Raw genomic sequence first — 19,783 nt, forward strand, 5'->3', positions numbered from 1 at the left:
AATTTCCGAAGAAGCGTTTGAAGACGGATACGGTGGATCGTCGAAATTGAAGGCACAACTCGAAATTCTGATCAAAGAGCTTGCATTCATGGCTCTCGTCGTTCTTGGGTAACAATTTGTTCTTGTTTTGAAAAGTTGTTCCATAACTGACCCATTCAAGTTTCTGTTTTTTAGTCCTGCTCTCTCTGGCCTCTATTTCCGCGACGTCGGCTACTTCAACCTCCCTGCAAGTCTAGAGATGGCGGCTGATGTGGAGGTCCCTCGGTCAGACGATGACGCCCCTGGCCCAGCTCCAAGCAAACCTCTCTCCCTTGGTGAGCTCAAACCGTCATGATGGAGGTAACATTACATCCATTCAGGGAGCAACCGACCCGACGACCCGAGATGTTATCGAATCAATCAGTTTTTCCGGCAACGTCTTGAATCTCTGATGAACACAGAGTATTCGCATCGCATCACAATAACCGTCTCTCCGAGCCTTCTGGAGGCCCCAGATCCAGTTGAGAATGGCTCGTATGAGATGTGGCATTTGTGGTTTGTTGAGCACGCAACGAAGCTAAGGACTCCCCCCTCTTAAGTTTCCTCCATTCTCAATCAGCCAGTTCATCGCAGCGGCTCCTCAGGGGGTGGCCCTTGCAGATATTGACAAGACGCTTGCGGCCGGATGGGCAGGACGAAGAGAAACACGGGCTGGCACTGATGTGAAAACCGCAACAGATTTGCTTCAGGTGAGCGGACTTCTTTAAACAAAAATGACACACTTTGTGTGGCAGCATTGGAGGTGCACATTGAATGACGTTCAAAAACATTTGGGCCTTAAAGGAGATGTTGGATCGGCAACCAAAAACGCTCAGTACAATATGGAACGAGGATTTGTTCCGTACGAATTGATTGGACAGTATATTCGAAGAACTATTACTGCGTGTACTGATTGTGGTTTGCTCAATGGAAGCGATCCCAAGTTCAACGGGACTGATCTTCATCACTGAGGGATTTTCAACTTGCCAAATAATAAACCAGACTGACTTTTTTCATGCAAAAAAAAACAGGCACCACCTAATAAGGTCCCCAGTCGCCGCGACTCGTCGGGATGTCAGAAAACAAACCGCAAACGCCATGTGGCTTGAACCGCACGGTTCTCACCGCCGCGTATTTTGTCGTGATCAGTCTCACAGGAATGGCAGCTCTTGCGGCAGATCCACTTCAAGAAATGATGAAGGCCAATGGCGCCTACTCCCATATCGATAATGAAACGGAGCGGTCTTCAGCCATTGCCTCAGTTGTTGGGTTTGGATTATCATTGACAGTTTTATCTGGAGTTGTAGTTGGGCCTGTCGTTGATTTAATCGGAGCTAAAATGACTGGATTGCTTGGCTTATCTCTTCACTCAATGGGCTATGTATTCATGTTCCTGACAGACATCCCAGTTCTATACTACGTTGCAGGTGGGTTTCACTCTGTATCACTTTGTTTGTCTACCTTTTTCAATTTCAGGAGTTTGTTTTGGAACGGGATACCAATTTATCCAAAGTTCTCATTTGTCTGCAGCATCACTATTTCCTGAAAATTCGAATTTAGTTTTGACATTATTAGCGTGAGAATGCCTTTCTCTGACGGACTATCCTTCTCATCACATTCTTTGCAGTGCCGGTGCGGACGTTTCCCTCTTCCTTCCCTGCGCTATCAGTAATTTTGCCCTTCGCTATGGAGGGGGGTCTTACGGAATTCGCAAGGCTATTATTCAATATCTCTCTATTTTTGTTGTTCTCGCTTTCTTGATGGATGCCATTCTCTTGCCCATGAAACCGTTCGGAAGCGAAGACGAGAAGGAGGAGGACGAGGAGAAAGAACCGCTTGTTGACGAGGAGGGGACCGAAAAAGGGCTTGCTGTTCCCTATTTCTGGAGTCTTTCTCTGATGCAGCAATTGGCAACTGCGGATTTCTGGATTTTCGTCGTGATGCTCATTTTCGCGTTCGGACGGAAGAAGCATTTTAGTTTGATGATCCGTCCCATTTTGTCGGAATTTGACAGCGATCCAAAGAAACCAACCGCAAATTACTACGCCGACATGTACAACAAGATTGTTCCTGGAGGGTTTATCCCTGCAGTTCTATGGGGAGCTCTCGTTGACTCTTTCGGAATCAATTCTTGCATGTTTGCATCCAACATTCTGGGCGTGACTTTTGTTGGATTATCTGTCATTCCAAACCTCACTTTACAACTGGCCACTATTGCAATCTATATTCTCTATCAGTCGTTCATTATTGGACAAGCTCTGGCATTCCTTGGAACGGTTTATGGATTCGCTACAATTGCCGCACTTCAAGGCATTTGTTGCTCACTGATCGGTATTTTCTCAGTATTGATGGATATGTTCTGGCCCTTCTTCATCACTGAGACGTTGCGTTCCTACAAAATGGCTGGTTACATCTGGCTTGCTATCTCTCTCTTGATGTTCGTCTTTCCAGTAATTCTCACCCTCATTTCGAGAGGGAGAAGGACTGCGACTGCCCCAACTGACGACACATTATTCGAGCGAGTGCTTCCAGCAACTCAACTGTTTGATCGCGGATCTATCAAAATCCTCGAGGACAACAGAAAGCGGTCTCAATCACACCTCCTCAGTGACATAGCCGTCAAAATCGAATGATGAAACGTTTCCGTCAAAATCGAATGATCGGAAGTTTCCATCAACCGATTCCTCCCTGAGAGTCCTTTTCCGGTTTGGTGTTTTTTATGTGCCGACATCAACACTTTTTACTCTATTGAAGTGTACAAAGAAAATAGAATACTCTTCTCTATCGCTACTACAAAGCCTGAGACAAGCAAAGTGAGCGACCATTTACTTCTTGCAACCTACTGCTAGATATCGCAATCGCGCGCTAAGCTCAGCGCAGGCGTAGGGAGACTCCGCGACGTAGGCAACACGGACTTCAACGAGGGAGTTTCTAATTGATTTTTGGCGGGTAGCGACAGGTTTCCCAAACGCTGATTTCATGCAGGGAGATGAACGGTGGCCAGATATTCCTTTTATCACGGAAGGATCGGAAAGTTCCGGGATCTGTGCCATTCCTAATGACCCAGATTTATCATCCGGTTGAGACGCAAGACATTTTCTATGATCAACATCAGACGAATTCGAATTCGATCGATACGGAGAGCGATCAGTGTTCAGACGACGTAGCGACGAGTCGTTTTCCTTCACCGAGTCAAAAGCGCATACGACATCTTCAAACGCAAGTTTCCTCTCCTGCATTGGAACATTGTTTTTTGATGGGCTCGAATGCTTACGATCGGAGGGCTCTCTCCATGCATTTCCTCTGGGACAACTTCAAGGAAACGAGGGCGGGGCATGGTGTAAACCATTTCAAGTTGAGAACCAATGGATGGATGTGGCTGGACAGAGAGAATATCCGACATTAACAAATGATCCGGAACAAGCACGTCAGCAAGATTGAGATTCGCACGCGCCGTTGCCCCAAACACAGAAGGAGGAAGGGTTGGCGTTGAAAGAGACGAATCACTAAGAGACGCCGTCATATTGAAAGAGCTGCTTGACGACCCCCGTTCGAAGGAGCTTTGCAGCAGGCGACCCTGGAGACTTAGAGAGTGTTGTGGGGGGTGAAGCACTTGACTCTCTCATTCTTTGATCTCGTGTAGCTTTTCTCCAGTTCATCAGTTGAGTCGGGAGATCGTTTTACTGTTTCTGATTGTTGTCGGACTTGCTGCCCTTCCTCTTCAGAACTCGAGCTTGCATCAGCTTGCAGAAATGAGTGAAAAAGACGACGACCATCAACAACGATAAGCTGATAATTGAGAAGAAATGCAACTAATAGAGTAAGAATAAACATGCCAAGCAACTAAAGACTTACGCAAGTGTGAAACCTTCGTTTATGTGGAGGAAGTTTGACTCCATGAACTCCGACGACTGCTAGACTGCATCGATAGGGCACGGGTTGACCGGTGTCACAATCCGTGAAGTCGAAATCCTCAAGTGGCGGGCGAGAAAGTGCGGAGCGTCGTGTACGATGATGCGACGAAGATAAACTAGGACTCTCTGAAATTGACACGTGGAACAATCGACAACTGATGGTGTCTAACGTTTGACATCCTTTGCTTTTTTGCGTTTCAAAACCAAACAATTATCTTGTTCACTCAACGTGTGGACTGAAACATCAGTTTGGATCCGCTGACCGTGAAAAAGCTCTGAATGAAGGCACAGGCAATAGGACCAATAATGATGAGAAGACGTCAAGATCGTCTGGCGCACCTCAAGACACAAGCGCCCTGGATTCGGCCACTCGCCTTCTAAAATCGATTTCGTCTTTCGCGTCTTTGAGAGATAAGACAACAACTCGAATACACGAGAGTCTTGTGGAACTCGTAGAAGTTCAATATCTGAATGTTGATGCGCTAGCTCGATTAAATGAGACGTTACGAGTTCAATATCTCCAGATTCTATGTTGACGATTGAATTGATCTCCGAAGCCGCTTTTTGCAGAGAGAACAACAAAAAGCTGCAACCAAAAATGAAGAGGAGATGATGAACAAACTCATTCAACTTGCTGGTACCTTTGTGGGTGTTAAAGCTGTCGAGCGTTGTTGACAATTCGGAAGAGAGCCGTCTTCTCTGGCACGCGTGATTGCTTCTGAATCCAAACGTTTGACAATTCCTTTTCCACGACTAGTGCGATAAGGAAGAGTCGAGCGAGGAGTCTCCTCAATAACTTCATTGTCCCAAAACGACCAATTCCGATTAATTTGGGTTGATCGGGATCGCATATCGCTCGCGTTACACTTGTTAGCATGCCGGGTCGATCTTGCATGTCGTGTGGGTACTGGCACACCCCCTTCCACTCGCTCTTCACTTTGAAGGGGAAGGGGTTTCGCTTCCATGAACTCTGTGGCTGTCGTAGAGGCTCTAGCAATCGTTTCACTTTCTGTTTTTTCCAGCATGTTGCGCCGGTCAGTCGAATTCGATCCCAGTGAGGCCACACGGCTTCCCATGAGATGAGCAATGGTGGATCGTCGACGTTGTGGAGCTCTCGCCGACTGTGATCCAGAATAACGGGAAGCATCGATGAACGTTGCGAGAAGAGGGAGTGCTGGATGAAAGACTCTCGGTCCGTTCAACAAAACAATCGGATCTTCACTAGAGAAATCCGGAAGTGGTGCTTGATTAACTTCAAACGGAACACCTGCAACGGCCGATCGACACACCTGCGATCTGTCCGCTGTCCGTCATCCCCAAACTTCCGACGATGTCGGAGTCGTTTCGGGACGGAGAAGAAGAACTTCGTTCGTCTATTTCAGGTCTGGCATTGCTTGCCTCTGAGAAATTCGTGGGGGTAAGTGAAAGATCTTCTGTACTGGCACAATCGCTGCTGCAAGCTGATGCCTTGGGGCAAAAAGCTACAGTACGAATTCCAGAGGAAATGAGAACCCTGCGCAGAAGGAGGCAATCGGGTCAAACCGCGACTGAGTGAACGTACGTTCGCCCATCTATGGCGGGACTGTCGTAGTCTGGCTCTCCATCTTCAACTAGCCGGAGTTCAAAACCGTCTAAACACGTGTTCCCCGTGCTCATTTCACACCCCTGTGATTCAAAAAGTGTCTTTAAAACATCAGCAGCTGTCGTTTCTTCAGTCAGTGAAACATTCGACCAAAACGGAGATTTCTCCCAGACTCGCACGCGTAGAACACAACAACGCTCCATGGCGTCGTCGCTCAATGTCGAATCGCAGAAGGTCCCAGTCGTCACGGAAAATCCCTCGTCAAAACTGACTTCACCAATAGATCCAAAAGTAAATTGCTGGGACTTATTCCACCGCCTTTTAAGCCGCCATTTCATCCGTTCCTTGGGTGTCAGTGGACTGATTTCCTGAAACACACGAATCAATCGGTTTGTACGACGAAGAGTTCAATTACATCGCGAACAGAACCGTCAGCCCTCAATGCGACCAAATGCAGTCGAGCGAGTCCCGCAGCGAGCGAAGATTCACCACGAAGAAGTCGTCTTTCACTAATGTCTGATTTTCGATCGCTGCTACCAAATGAATCGTCTTGACGATCGACTGGAGTGAATAGAGGTGACCCCGATGTATCACTTGCACCACTTCTCTGGAATGGGATTACAGATACGAAAACCGCATCTCTTGTCCGCAACTCACAAAAGTCGGCCCGCATATTTCAGCGGTTTGTAGGTCAAATTGGATTGTTGGCACTTCTGGCGGTATCAGGACGTCGCCACTAGGGGGGACTGGTTTGTCGTGAATGTTCACTGCTGCCACGCGCGCAGCGGGATCATTTGGTCTTCCGGACTGATTAAATCGGACAACAATCATCGAACAACTCTTTAAAACGTACAATCGTCCCGAAGTTGGATCCGCGGCGTCCATCACGCGAAAACCGTCCAAAACTTCCCACACTCATCACTCCTCTCAAACGCTGTTCTGAAGAAGGACTAAGATTGAAAGTGCTACTTCGGAGAACACGTACTATTCTTCGACGCTCCATCCTTCACTTCGACCAATCGATTGGAGTAACGTCCGCAAGCAAGGGATGCGATGAAATTGTCCATCACCAAAGGTCTCGAACGAGGAAGGTCTAAGAACGAGCATGGTTGAAAATTGATGAGTTGATAACCAAGACTCACCGATATCTTCCAAATGAAAGGCAGGTTCGAAGCGCGGAGATGATTTCAACATTTCTTGAACGTTGTAGAGAAGATTTCTTGTTTCTCTCGCCTGCTGCGAAAGTAAAACACGGTCACATGGAATATCTATCATCTGTCCAATCGAGCGGTGGGATGGACGGATGTTGTCTTCATCCCAGCATTGATCAACTGATGCGTGATGGTATGGCGAATTCGCACAAGAGCGAAGCTGCAAGTCCCGTTCAGCTGAAGACGCTAGAAGAGATGAAGGGGTTCCAAAAGCGATGGGATGGCGGGACCGTTTGCTGCTATCGCCAACACTGTGGCGACCCAACACCTTGGCTTTCCCCCACCCGTCAACCTTCGTTTCCGCCTTGGATCCTTGAAACCCCATCAACAACGAAGGACACAGGAAGCGATATTCTGCTGCCTCTGTGAAATCCATTACAGATCGAATGGCTTCGACAATAAAAAAGCGTTACATTACAAAAAATTGGAGTATTCGGAGCTGCGATCTCGAAGCGCTCAACTCGCTCCTGAAATTAATTCATTAAGTCTGTTGAATCACGAAAAGAAGTTCTAGCATAAAATTGCAATATTGACTGTTCCAGAAATAGAAGAATTTTGATCAAACGCTGTCCGGGGAATCTTGGCTCGTTAATTATTTCTTTCGAGCAGGTGAACTGGCCCCAGGGCTCTTTCGTTCGATCCGTTTTCTCAGTGTATTGAGAAATTACACGACTTTTGAATCCCCATCTTGATTTTTGTAATATTGTGAAATGACGAACGTGACCGGTTCCTGACACAGAACACATTTTTTAAGATTTTTACCATACCTGAAATAGTTGGTCGTGTGACAAGAACTGCGACACCAAAAACTAGTCTTCACTGTGGATTCGGCCATTAAAAATCGCAAATCGGTATCAGTTGGTTATTGCAGCGTCAGGAAATTGGAATAAATGAAAAAAGGAAAATTAGCCGCCAACAAGAGGGCCGAACAATAAAATCCTCTTTTCAGACGGATAGCTGAAAGTCTCATCAGTCTTTGTACAAGTTCCTAGCCAATTAAATGTCATCTATGATGACATTGTTGAATAACGATGCGACTGAAAGCGATGGTTCGTTGCAACAAGCCTTGCAAGACATCAACTCTTCTAATGAAGTATTGCAAGAGTCAGTAATCACTGATCCGCCAACTTCCCAGAATAATCCACCTAATCTCCCTATGGAACAGAAGACAATCGCGCCGCCACTTAGTATTTTAAACTCTGGTAGTGTCTCCTCACCCCATCAGTCATCTTCTTCAGCACTGGTAAAACCTAGTGAATCTACATTTTCAGCTGACCGTCCTTTCATGCCTTGTTCTGTGAGCTCTACGGCGTCAACGGCTCCTTCAGTTTCCACTCCAATCATCAGCCCCGATAATCGCGCTTCTCCCTTGATGTGGTCTCTTGAACAAGCCGAAGCCTATTGCGCTGCCCTTCAGGTGGGTCGATGGATTCATTCTTTCGTAATGGCTTATGCATCAGATCGCCCTGAGCTCAAACGCTCAATGGGCTGAGTTAAACAAAGACCCCCAACTCGTCGCGGCACTCGCGCAACTACTTAACTCTCTAGCTGATTTCACTGAAATCTTTCTGAAGCGGTTATTGAGTTCGGAAGGCGCTTCATCAAATCATGTTTCAAAGCCTCTTGAATCAGCGATGCGTCAAACGCGTCAACCACTCAAACACGATAATTCAAATCTCACTTCATCAGACAGCTCTTCACTATCTTCCGAGGTCAACGCTCTCATGTCGCTGCTTCGTACGTTTCAATATCGACAACTGCCAAAATGTCTAAAATATCCAATTTCCTTATATGTCTCATTTCTTCCGTCTCAGATCCGTCGAATCCCGACATTCCTTCAACAGGTCTTCGTAATCGACGACCTCGTGAGGAAGATGACACTTCTCTGAATCCCAAACGTCGACGACACGAATTGAGTCCATTCTCAGGATCTGGAACCCCTCCTCCCCACCCCTCTGTACAACATCAACTCCCCGGTCTACGATCTGTTGATAGACAAAGGGCGCAAGCAAAGGACCATGAGACGGCGCTGTCGCCTTCATCTGATGGAGTGCATGACTTTCTAGCAGATTTGATCAAGCAATTGAGCGGCACAGTCACGCAACCAACAACCCCTTCGCTCAATAACTTTTCATCAGATAGTGCTTTTCATGACAATCCATCAAGTATCAAGATGGAACCTCCAACGTTAATTCTCTCATCAGAGTCCCCAACGTCTCCCAGTGAACCTCCAAGTGGATCTTCGCAACCTTTTAACATTCTTGACGACTTGATTCAAGCGTTGGCTCGTGAAGAAAACATGGCGATCTTGCCAAACTCGAATCATTCATCGACATTCGATCCTCCGCTGTCTCCCTCAAGTAAGTCCCAATTCTGGCGAATTTAGTCCAGACGGTCTCGCAGGCAGCGGAACAAGTTCATCCGATCGTCGGTCCAAGGGAACTCCAACGACACCCAACGCCCAAAGTCAGGGGACGTCAAAAACAGACGGCATTAAGGGAGTCTATTGGTAAGACAATCTTCTTGGATCTCTCTGATGCTTTGATTTCAACAGGTCTCCAGCTTCTAACGCGTGGTTTGCTCAATGGTAATTCCTGATAGTCCATGCTTTCATCGAGCTCAGTATTTTTAACAGGTATGATTCAGAGAGTAAAAAGCAAGTTCATCGGTCATTTCAAGCAAGTAGACATGGATTCGATCGTGCAAAAGAACTTGCAATTGAGGCTAGAGTGGAAGCGATCAACAGTGGAGTGGCTTCGGTGGGAAAGAAAGCGAAATCTGGCGTTTGTGGAATATCCTGGCACGCTGCTCACAATTCATGGAGAGCCACGTTCAAATATCAGGACCCCTTTACTGGCACTTCTAGACTTTATCAGCGGTCTTTTAGCATCAATGCTTACGGCGCCGAGCAAGCGCTGAAAATGGCGATTGAATGGCGGGAGGGACAGGAAAAGGCTGCAAGAGACGCGAATAAAGCCGTTGCTGCCGCAGATGCATTGATTGGCCCGGGAAAGCTCACATCATCAACTGAATTGAAACCGGGCCTTGGACAAATGCTGCCGTATCCGAGAAGGCCACAGATTGTCAAGTCGGAACCTCAGTCCTCTGAGAAAGAGTCTAGTTCTCAGCCAGTAAAGCAGTTGATTGCCCTGTCTCAGTCAGTGCTTCAGTCCCCACAAACTCAAACCGGATGTTCGCTGTAGTTTCAAATCTTGATGCAGAAGGGAAAAACGACCAGAATATACTCCTTGTGGGGTGGATTCTGTTGCTGACTGCATCAGCTATTCATCACTATTTTTTCTCAACCACAAGCTGGTTCGGAATGTCTTTCATCTTCTCTTCCTATTGTGCACTCAACTATTTTTCTCGACGCCCTCCTGTATGATGCTTCATTTCGTATTTTATTATCCACCTTCCACGGCATCTAGTACTCGGTATGTTTAGTGGAAGATTGTCTCATTGTGTACCTTTGTATTGTATCTGTGTTTCTTGCGGATCAAAGCGCTATGCTCTACGTGGCTGGTCTATTGAAATTTTACAACTTTCCAGTCAATTCGCTGTCGTTCGTGGTTTTGTTTGGCGCGCTTGTCCGGTCCTTGTAGTCAGACGTTTGTCTGGCAAATTGCTTTTTCGGGCAGCGCGCTTCATTCGAATGGACGGCTGTCTGTGCTGTAGATTCTCGTCTGTAGTTTACTGTTTACTCCTTGTGTGTATTCTAACCTTGGAATAGATATTCATAATTAAACTATTTCTTCATATTAAGAAGTTCATGCGGGACAACATTGTATACCCGAAGTTGCAGTAGTGGCAACTTCCTTTTCTTTTTTTTGGATGCGACTCATTTTTAGTGAGAAGCATCCTTTTTTTCTCTTTTTTACCGATTTTTGCCAGTTCTGTGACAAACATGTTCCTGAGTGTACACAATAATATCTAAACTGGTTCTTTACTGTTGTATGGTTAGAAGTGAAGTTCTCTTGGCCCTCGACGGATACAGATACACGATAATCAATGACTACTAACGAGTTGTTGAGCTTGTGTAATTTTTAAACACAGTTCTTACAGTGTCGCTGTAGCCTCCGGAAACTGACTCGCCAAGAGCCAGCCACCAGTCTTCTCGTTCGCTGATGATGTGCACGCAGCCGCTGGAACTATATGCGCTAAAAGAGAACAAGAGCTCACCCTTCGATGTGGTTGTTTCATAGGCAACAGTTTTGACAACATCGGGGGGAGCCATTTTCGTTCCCGTTGCATGTAGAAATCACCGCTTTGGGACAGAGACGTCGAACTTCCTCCAAAAACTCATGCGGGACAACGTGCATGCTCATGGGATGATCCTAAGTGTACACAAGATCTAAACTGGTTCTTTGTTGTTGATGGATTGCATTGCTAAAAAGTAACACCGGCCTCTTTCAACAACTCGTCAAGGGAGCCAGATGATTTGGCTGCAACCTGGAATACACCAAGAGACTTCACTTCTACCAACAAACTTCTTACAGTATCATCGCCACCTCCGAAAAACTTTCCGCCGAAGAAAACGCGGGGTACACTTCTACCGCCAGTCTTCTGGTTCAAGTAGTCCTGGATGGCACTGGCGTCGTCGCGTCGTACAAGGTCAATGATATTCTGTGAACGACACCCGTGTGGGAATCGGAATCAGAGAGTCGCACCTTTTGATCCTCTGGCACATGGTTAACAGCCGAAATTGCCTTCAAACAATATGGGCAGCCGCTAAGAGCACATAAGATGAACCGGATGAGAGAATTAGAGCTTACGTCTTGGAAAAGATGACCACTGGTTTTGATGTTATTGCTTCATCAACGAAGGTTTTAACAGCATCAGGAATATCTGGGGCTGGTCTACAACGCGCCATTATGTTTTTTAAAAAGCTCATAATGTGGTTCAGGACAGTTCGGTTTGCCTGATGCGAGTTGTATGCGGATATCAAGCTCTCATTTTGGGACAGAGACGTTTGTCGAGTTTCCGAAATCCCGTCTCTATCAAAACTGAACTCTTAACAGAACAGCGGATTTCTGGCGAGCAACCGGAATGGAGTGCAGCAATGGAACGCAGGATTGCCAGACGAGCAAAACAAAGGGAAACTCGGTGGTCAAACGCGATTTCCCCCGCTGGGCTTCTACCTGACATATCGACTGCAATTCAATCCATCAAGATTCCAAACATTCAACTCATAGTGAAAGAAGACAACGCCGAAAATTATCGAGCACTATCAGCAGCAGCAATTTACCCGAGAAAGGTTGATCAACAGAACGCAGATGCACGTCTATGTGACACACTTCGTGATACACATCAGCGATTCCACAAGTATCTCCGAGTCTCTCTCACAGATAGATGCAATTTTCGGTGTCAGGTGAGTATGTCCGTATTTTTCTTGAAAGCCTCCTTTTTGTTCTGATCAGTATTGTATGCCTTCGGGTGATATCGATTTCTCTCCCAATTTGATGACTCCAGAAGAGGTACACTCGGACTGTGCGTAAGACCTTGCGTCTCGACTCTTTCAAATCCTTCCACTAATTCTCCGCAGATCAAGGTCTTAGTTCGATTATTCGTGCAACTTGGAGTTAACAAAGTCCGTCTCACTGGGGGAGAAGTGAGTTCACCATCATTGATACAGACGGCCTCATGTTTTCTATTAGCCAACTTTTCGACGGGAGTTTCCTGAAATCGTATCAACTGCAATTGACCCCAACGCGAATGTCAACGTCTATGCAATGACAACAAATGCAGCTTTGATCAATCGGTACATCGACGTCGTTCGCGACTCTCAGGTTAATCAAGTCACACTAAGGTTCGTGATAGCGTCTTACTGCTCACGGGATTTTTGTGCTCAGCTTGGACTCTTTATCGCCCGCAACATTCGAACTCATCACCCAACGTCAAGGCTTGAAAGCAGTACTCGACGTACGTAATACTTGACCTACAACAATTCCTTCTCTTCCCTCCAGGCGATGCTTCTGCTGATTGAGAAAGATTTTTGTTTGGTTAAAGTGAATTGTGTTGTGATGCGTGGTATCAACGACCAGGTTTGTACATTTCGAGGTGGACCGATCAATTTCCCACAAACCCGCAGGAAATCATCAACTTCATCAAACTGACGGAGAGATTGCCAATTCATGTTCGTTTTATTGAGTTCATGCCTTTTGATAGAAACAGTAAGTTCCCTTTCGTCGGTTTAAGATGAAACTCATTTGGTCAGGATGGAGCCCAAACATCGTTGTCTCGAAATCCGAAATTCTCCAGCAAGTCAAATCCTACTTTGGGGATTCCATGAAGCCGTTGCGACGTGATTTAGAAGCAGACGTTTCAGAGGCAAGTCGCTGAGAGATTTCACTTTCACGCGTTGATTCCATTCAGGTTTTCTTCATTGATGGAAGCCTTGGGTGCTTCGGAGTCATTTCCCCGGTGTCCGACATATTCTGTAGAAAGTGTGACCGCATAAGGTACAAGCAATCATCCGCCGCGTGCTGACGCTATTGTTCGCTGTAGAGTCAATTCCGACGGCACTTTAAAGAATTGCCTTTTCAGCAGCAGCGAATCTCAATCCCTTCGTCCTTTCCTTCAAAGTCATGATTATGAGAAATTAATCGACATCATTTCAAATGTTGTTGGGAAAAAGGAAGAAAAACTTGGAGGTGAATCTTCCAAAATATCAGAGGCCTTCCCTGAGTTGTTGCCGTCATGTTTTAGGGGCCGCGTCTGCCGAAGAGCTCTACCAGCGCGCTCATCTAAACCGCCCGATGACGCGCATTGGAGGTTGAGTGTGATCTTTTTTGCAAAATCAATTTGTACCTATCATCATCATTCTAAACGCCTCTGCTTGGGTGCGGGACCCTTAATCGCTTCATGAAGTCTCATGTATCCACACGTGCAGAGTTTTAATGCACATCTAGGACACTTTGACTTTGTTTGGACCAGTTTCTCATCATCCCCCATCTGACGAAACATAATGAATGAGGAATAGATTCGATTCTGCCTTCAGCGCACCTCGGGTGTGTAGTCAAGAACAGGACGAGGCTGCGTATCCTTGTAGGCGTTGGAGACAAAGATTGGTTCGGCTTCTGCTCTTTTTGCGTAAGCTCTCAAAGCTTCAACAGGATCCTCGTCTGCAACAATACCCATTAAACAAACAAGCATTATGTTGGGATTCTCACCTCGAGTCGAGGAGACATTGATATTTCCCATAAGATGGGACGTTAACGATCCGTGACTGGCACGACCTCCGACTCCTTCTGGAGGCCTCGTGGGAATGATTGTCTTCTGCGGACGCTCAGTGGGTTTATCTTGTTCTCTTAGACGGACTCTGAGAAAAAGCACAGTCACACAGTTAACAACACCATCCCTCTGCAATAATCATAATTTCTTACCGTCGGATTCCACCCTCTCGCGTCTGTCGGATCCCTTGAGGCAAAGCATCCATCGTGAAGATTGGTTCATTGAAGGTTAGAAGATTTTCTTCTTCTTTCCGCCGTTTCGATACCGACTTTCCGACAAATAGCAACGCTCCTACAAAAACACGATTTTCGGATTGGATTCATCTCACTCTTTACCTTTTGTGGAATGGTCGGGATCGTAGAGCAGCCGCACTGTCCCATCAGTACATCCTAAAATCAACTGGTTCAAAGACTCTGGCCATAAAATTCGAGAGATTGCGAAAACGCGTTCACGAGCAGCGCCTTCCACCTTTTTTGCCTCTGATACAATTGGGATCGAGGTCACTCGCTCGAAAGTCGATGCATTGAAGATCTAAGAAAAATATCAGAATATGAACGCGGCGAGTTTGGATAACAAGTTCTCTATAATAGCGCATTTCTCTTACTTCGAGCTTGGAGGGATTTCCAGTTTCAACTTGAACACCCGTAGCGATCATTGTTTGATCTGGCGAAATACAAACATCCAATTCTGAAAGGTCACTTTCGAGATTCTGCCAAACATGGAGTGGTTCCTTGAACTTGCGGATGTCCCAAACTGAGAGAAAAGAAGAAGTAGATTCAATCAAGATTGAGGACCGTACGCTTCATCGTTGAATCTTTAGCTCGAGAAACGATTTTGCAATCATCATAAAAAACAGTGATTCCGCTGACTTCAGCATCATGAGCACCCCGAACGATCTGGACAGATAATTGTTATTTTGAGAAGCAATATCTCTCATGCAATACCTTATCTGGCTTGCAGTAGAACTTTTTCTCATTCCACAGTTGGAGAGAACCATCACCGCATCCTCCAATAATAAACTTTGCTGCACACGGGGACCATTTAGCGCATGTCACATGACATTGCCCTGCGATATTGAGATTCCGCTTATCCACAGCCTATCGAAGCAACTAACGGATTATATTCCCTGCCAACATATCCTACTTTCAAGACGTGAAGGTGCGCTAAGGCTTCGTCTATCCCGTATGGCTTGGACGTGATGTCGAAAATCCGAACCGTTGCATCTTGGGAGGCTGTGATGAATTTTTCTTTATCGTACGGATGCCATTGACAATCCAGAATTCCGTGGGTGTGACCTTTTGTATTTGCCAAGTCACGAACATACATGTCACCTTTCACAGTCGCCTATAGAAAGAAGGGGAATGATGAACAACAGATGCCAGATAGGAAATCTATATCGCAGCAGACCTGAATTCGATTTCCGTCGACGTCATAAATGCGAGCTACTGCATCCCCATTAGCACATACGAAATGCGAACCTGTAGGGGAATAGGACAGAGCGCGGATTCCATGTCCTGCTATTGGGACAAAACGGCGGAACGATCCAGCATGAGCAACCATTCCGTTAAAGTCCCAAAGTCGGACCTTGAAGAAGGAACAGATCGGTAGAGTAGTCTACTATCAATTTCATACCTCCGCGTCATAACCCCCCGTTGCTAAACGAGATCCCTTTTGATTGATTGCTAACGCCGTGACGGAACGTTCATGGGCGGCTAATGAAGTTGCTTTCGCACTCGGAACAAAGTAGTCCGGAAGTGGAAGGGACTCCTCGTTCTCATCGTCCTTCCTTCTCCAATCGAGTTTTTCCCACTCAAGAGTCGCTGAGCTTTTACCGACTTCTGGTTTTGCTAATTTTGGTGCTTTTGAAGGTTGAATGAGTTTTTGAAGTTCCAAACTCACGCGTTCTTCAGCAGATTCGTCTTCCTCCTCCTCGTCATCGATCCTCTGAAAATAACAGTTCAATATCAATTTATCAATTATCTTTTACTCACAATCCTTAAATTGACTTTGTCTTTCGTTTTTCCAAAAGTCAGCGGGAATCCTAACGTTCCCATGTTGCTTGAATTGTTCGTTTTTCCATCCTTTTCTTCCTCTCTTCCAATCTTCTCAGAATCATCACCGCTATCCATCTTCATACACAATTCACGATAGGAGTGCTCTCGACCATGTAGAAACCCACAATACTCTCCGTACTCATTTCCTCATCATGGTCCTGATGGGTCCAGACATTTTCAGTACGGTCCTGGTACCATCTGCCCTCTCATACAGTGTTTGTATATGCGGATCTCACATATCGTTGAGGGGCTAACAAGGTGATGTGGGGCGTTGTTCATCATTCCTATTTCCATTACTTTTCGTCTATCTTTCGCGTGGGTGTTTCTTTGCCATTTCAATGCATCGTACCGCTTCGACGACATCCACTACCGGGATTTCCGGCCCGTCAGCCTCTTCCCCATCAGCTCAGCCACTCACTCACAACATTTTCTCTTCCTCATCCACCCGCGGGTCCCGGCAATCCACTCACCCCAATTCCTCCCCAACATTCTCTAACACGTTTCCTTCTTCCGCTTCCCAACTTAGACCGTCGGATCCTTCTTCTGTCCCAACTGCAACAACTCAGTCCATTACCAATGCCAAGCCTTCCCAAGCCACCAATTTTCCAGCAGTGGACTCCCTGAATGACCTTTTCCACTCAGATTCCTTTCCCCCTAATACTCGTAATTATCGTTCCGCGCTTCGGAGACGTTCAGTGACTGACGCTACCCTCGGAATTGGTCAGAGTTCTAGCAGTGGAGAGCCTGTTAATTCTCCGACAACCTTGGACAACAACCCCCAAACAAATGATACGACTGCAGTCAACAGCGCTCTTCTACCGGATAGCACAACGTCTTACGTTGCTCAGCCGTATTCCAGTTATGGTGCTCCATACGGCTCTGGATATGGATACGGAGGATACAGTGGATTCGGGTTTGGCGGGCGGTCTTCTTATGGATACGGTGGTATGTGGTCGACTTATTGAATGGTTGTATATTGTGGTTTATTTTTAGGGTATGACGATGGTTCGCTCTTCTCTCAATCTGTGGACACTCTTTCACGGTTTTCTCAATTGCTGGATATGAACACGTGGTTCTTTGATCAAATTTGTGACGCATTTGTCGGAATAGCAACGCGGGCACAAGCTATTCGGTTGGGACTCGCTTGGCTCCCCCATCATCTAGCGCTGGCGAGACACTCAGCCATGGATCAGCTTCTAACGATTTTGCATCGGATCGACGTTCTTGCTCCCCCCGCACTCCCGCAACTCTCGCGTTTGCCCGAAGACCTTGACATACGAAATGTATGGTTAGGACACTCCGCTCGCTCCATTCCCCAGCGCATTGACACCAACAGTTCGCTTGCCAGTCTGTTTCCAACTCGCACGGTGACAAACTCGCACGAATCAGGGGACGCACAAGGTCAATTGTCATTTTAGAGTGTCTTCTAAATCTTCTCTCTTGCAGATGATGCTAGAATTGACAACCAGGTGCTATCGATTTATCGTGAACTTCCGCATCGCGTATGGGCCGGACATTTTCAAGATGCAGTGAAACGGCTCAGGTGAGTTAAACCTCAACAAACCCATTGTGATATATACTTCCTCTCATTCGATACTTTCTCTCATTCGATACTTTCTCTTGTTCGATACTTTCTCTTGTTCGATACTTTCTCTTATTCGATACGATGATGATTTCGACAGGTTATCAATATCTCTTTGCATCGGATTTCTTATTTTGGGATTGTGGAGGCTTTTTCTCTTCTGGCGAAGGCGTCGACGTCGCGCTCGATCAAGAACTATTTTATGGGACACATTCTTTGGATCTTCTAATCAAGTGTATCGTCGACCCAACACAAGTCGAAGCAGCCGTTTCATGTCCGCCCTATGAAGCATCAGCTCTTCTTTTCTGTATCTTCCCTTAACACCGTTTTGGCGTAGTTTTGGTTTTCTCTGTGACTAGTCACGATTCTTCCCGGGTTAATGGTCGTCGGAAGGTGATATCCCAATGGCAAGCTCATTCCTTGGGGCTTTCACGTCTCTTTTATCGGGCAAAGCATGGAGTGACTTGCCTGCCTCTTTCGGTTATAGTATAGGCGATAAGGTCTCACTCCCATATGGATCTGTTTTTCAGTTGTTTGATGGAATTAATTCATCTGACAAGTGGGTTGCAGCGTATAGACACACCAGGAAACTGTTCGTCTCTCTTTCGTCAGGTCCAAAGTCTCCATTTTCATTTTTGATAAGAAGTCTTCACTTCTACCTCCTGTTACAGCGTAAGTCCTTTTCTCTCGAGTTCTCTTCGACTCATTCGAGCTTCCATCAGAGCAGCGTATTTGAATTTTGCTCGCAACTGTTTGAAAAATATTCGAACGATTCGTCATCCTTATATTCTTCGCACTCTAGAGGTCAGTCTTCTATTTGGAGAACCAGGCAGTCCCGATATTGAATATCATTCATTATACAGGGTGTTGAAGTTGGTAGCGGGGTCTATATTGTTACTGAATACGTGAGGCCTTTGGTGTCATCAGGTAGTATTTTCTCATCCTCCAAATCTTGCTGCTGACATCCCCACTTGTTCAGATATCCCATCCGAACCAATTTGGGGCATTTTTCAAATAGCGTCCGCAGTGGAGTTCTTGAATGCTGATGCGAAGTCTGTTCACGGACTCATTTGCCCTTTCAGCGTCTATGTAACAGTGGAAGACGGTACTGTAGCTTCCGTTTTCCGTCCTTATCGCTCCTTTCAGCCCATTGGAGACTCGGGGGTTTCGATCTTATTCGCCCTGTTGCAAGTTTGGGATCAACACTTCCGTATGAAATGCGATCTTCAATCCTAGAGCATCCCCTCAAGGGATCTGGTTATTCTCCTCCGCTGGATGATTTGACTCCATTTGGTCTCGATAGGTGCGTTCGATTAGATGGTTAAGGATTTGCTAAAGGGAGATTGTCCAGGTGGGGATTGGTTTCCTTGATTTCGTGGGTGTATGGCTCATTAAAGCTTATCGGAGATCAACGGCTCCATCTCTCATTATCCCCAGAAGAGAATCGCTCCAGCGTGCCATCAGTAGCGCGTGAATTTTGCAATGTGTGTCACATGAAACTCGATCGGCTTTAATTGATCTTTGTTTCAGGAATTATTGAGAGCGTCACGGACAACGACGGAAGCATTGAACTTCAAGACGATTGTCGTAACAAATCCGTTCTTTGCGGACAGTGCTCTCCTAAAGGTAATGCATTTTTTCGACCAGATCAACTTGAAAGGAAATTGGGAAAAGGAAAGTTTTTTCACGACTCTCCCTGAAGTGTTGACGACGATTCCTGGAGAAATTCAGGTCCGCGATTTCATCCATATTGTCGCGTCTGATGGTTGTCTTGTAGTATCTGCAAATTCTGCCACAACTCACACGCCAGGTGAGTCAAAAGATGAATGTGCAGGCTTGACCACATCGCATGATCAGCTGGATTTCTATGGGCATCCGGGGCTTCTTCTTCAAAGCATTTTGTTGATTGGAGAGACTCTCATGAGGGGGAGCTTTCCAACAAAGGAGGAAATTTACAAGGCACGCGTTATTCCAGTTCTTATGAAGCTATTGAAGTGCCCTGATAGAGCTGTTCGGTACGTGTTGGTATTGGGGTTGACCTAAAATGTCTCCTGTCCAGATTTTCACTTCTTCAACAATTGCCGTCTTTTGATTCAATGCTGACTGCCAACGATGTTGAAGAAATATTTGATTCATTGTGCTTGGGATTTACTGATTCGTCCACTATATTGAGGCAAGCAGTTGGTGTAGAT

The 19,783-nt window shown here is 46.1% G+C and overlaps 1 protein-coding gene across 1 annotated transcript; it reads left to right on the top strand.

Moving 5' to 3' along the window:
* The first annotated feature begins 16,347 nt into the window (after positions 1–16,347).
* LOC129617362 (uncharacterized) lies at positions 16,348–16,974 on the top strand. The gene has a single exon (XM_055532635.1). It carries the CDS (start codon positions 16,348–16,350, stop codon positions 16,972–16,974), a length of 627 nt encoding a protein of 208 aa, XP_055388610.1.
* The last annotated feature ends 2,809 nt before the right edge of the window (positions 16,975–19,783 follow it).

Source organism: Condylostylus longicornis, unplaced genomic scaffold (genome assembly GCF_029603195.1).
Source record: "Condylostylus longicornis isolate FDR11 unplaced genomic scaffold, ASM2960319v2 ptg000513l, whole genome shotgun sequence".
NCBI lineage: Eukaryota > Metazoa > Arthropoda > Insecta > Diptera > Dolichopodidae > Condylostylus > Condylostylus longicornis.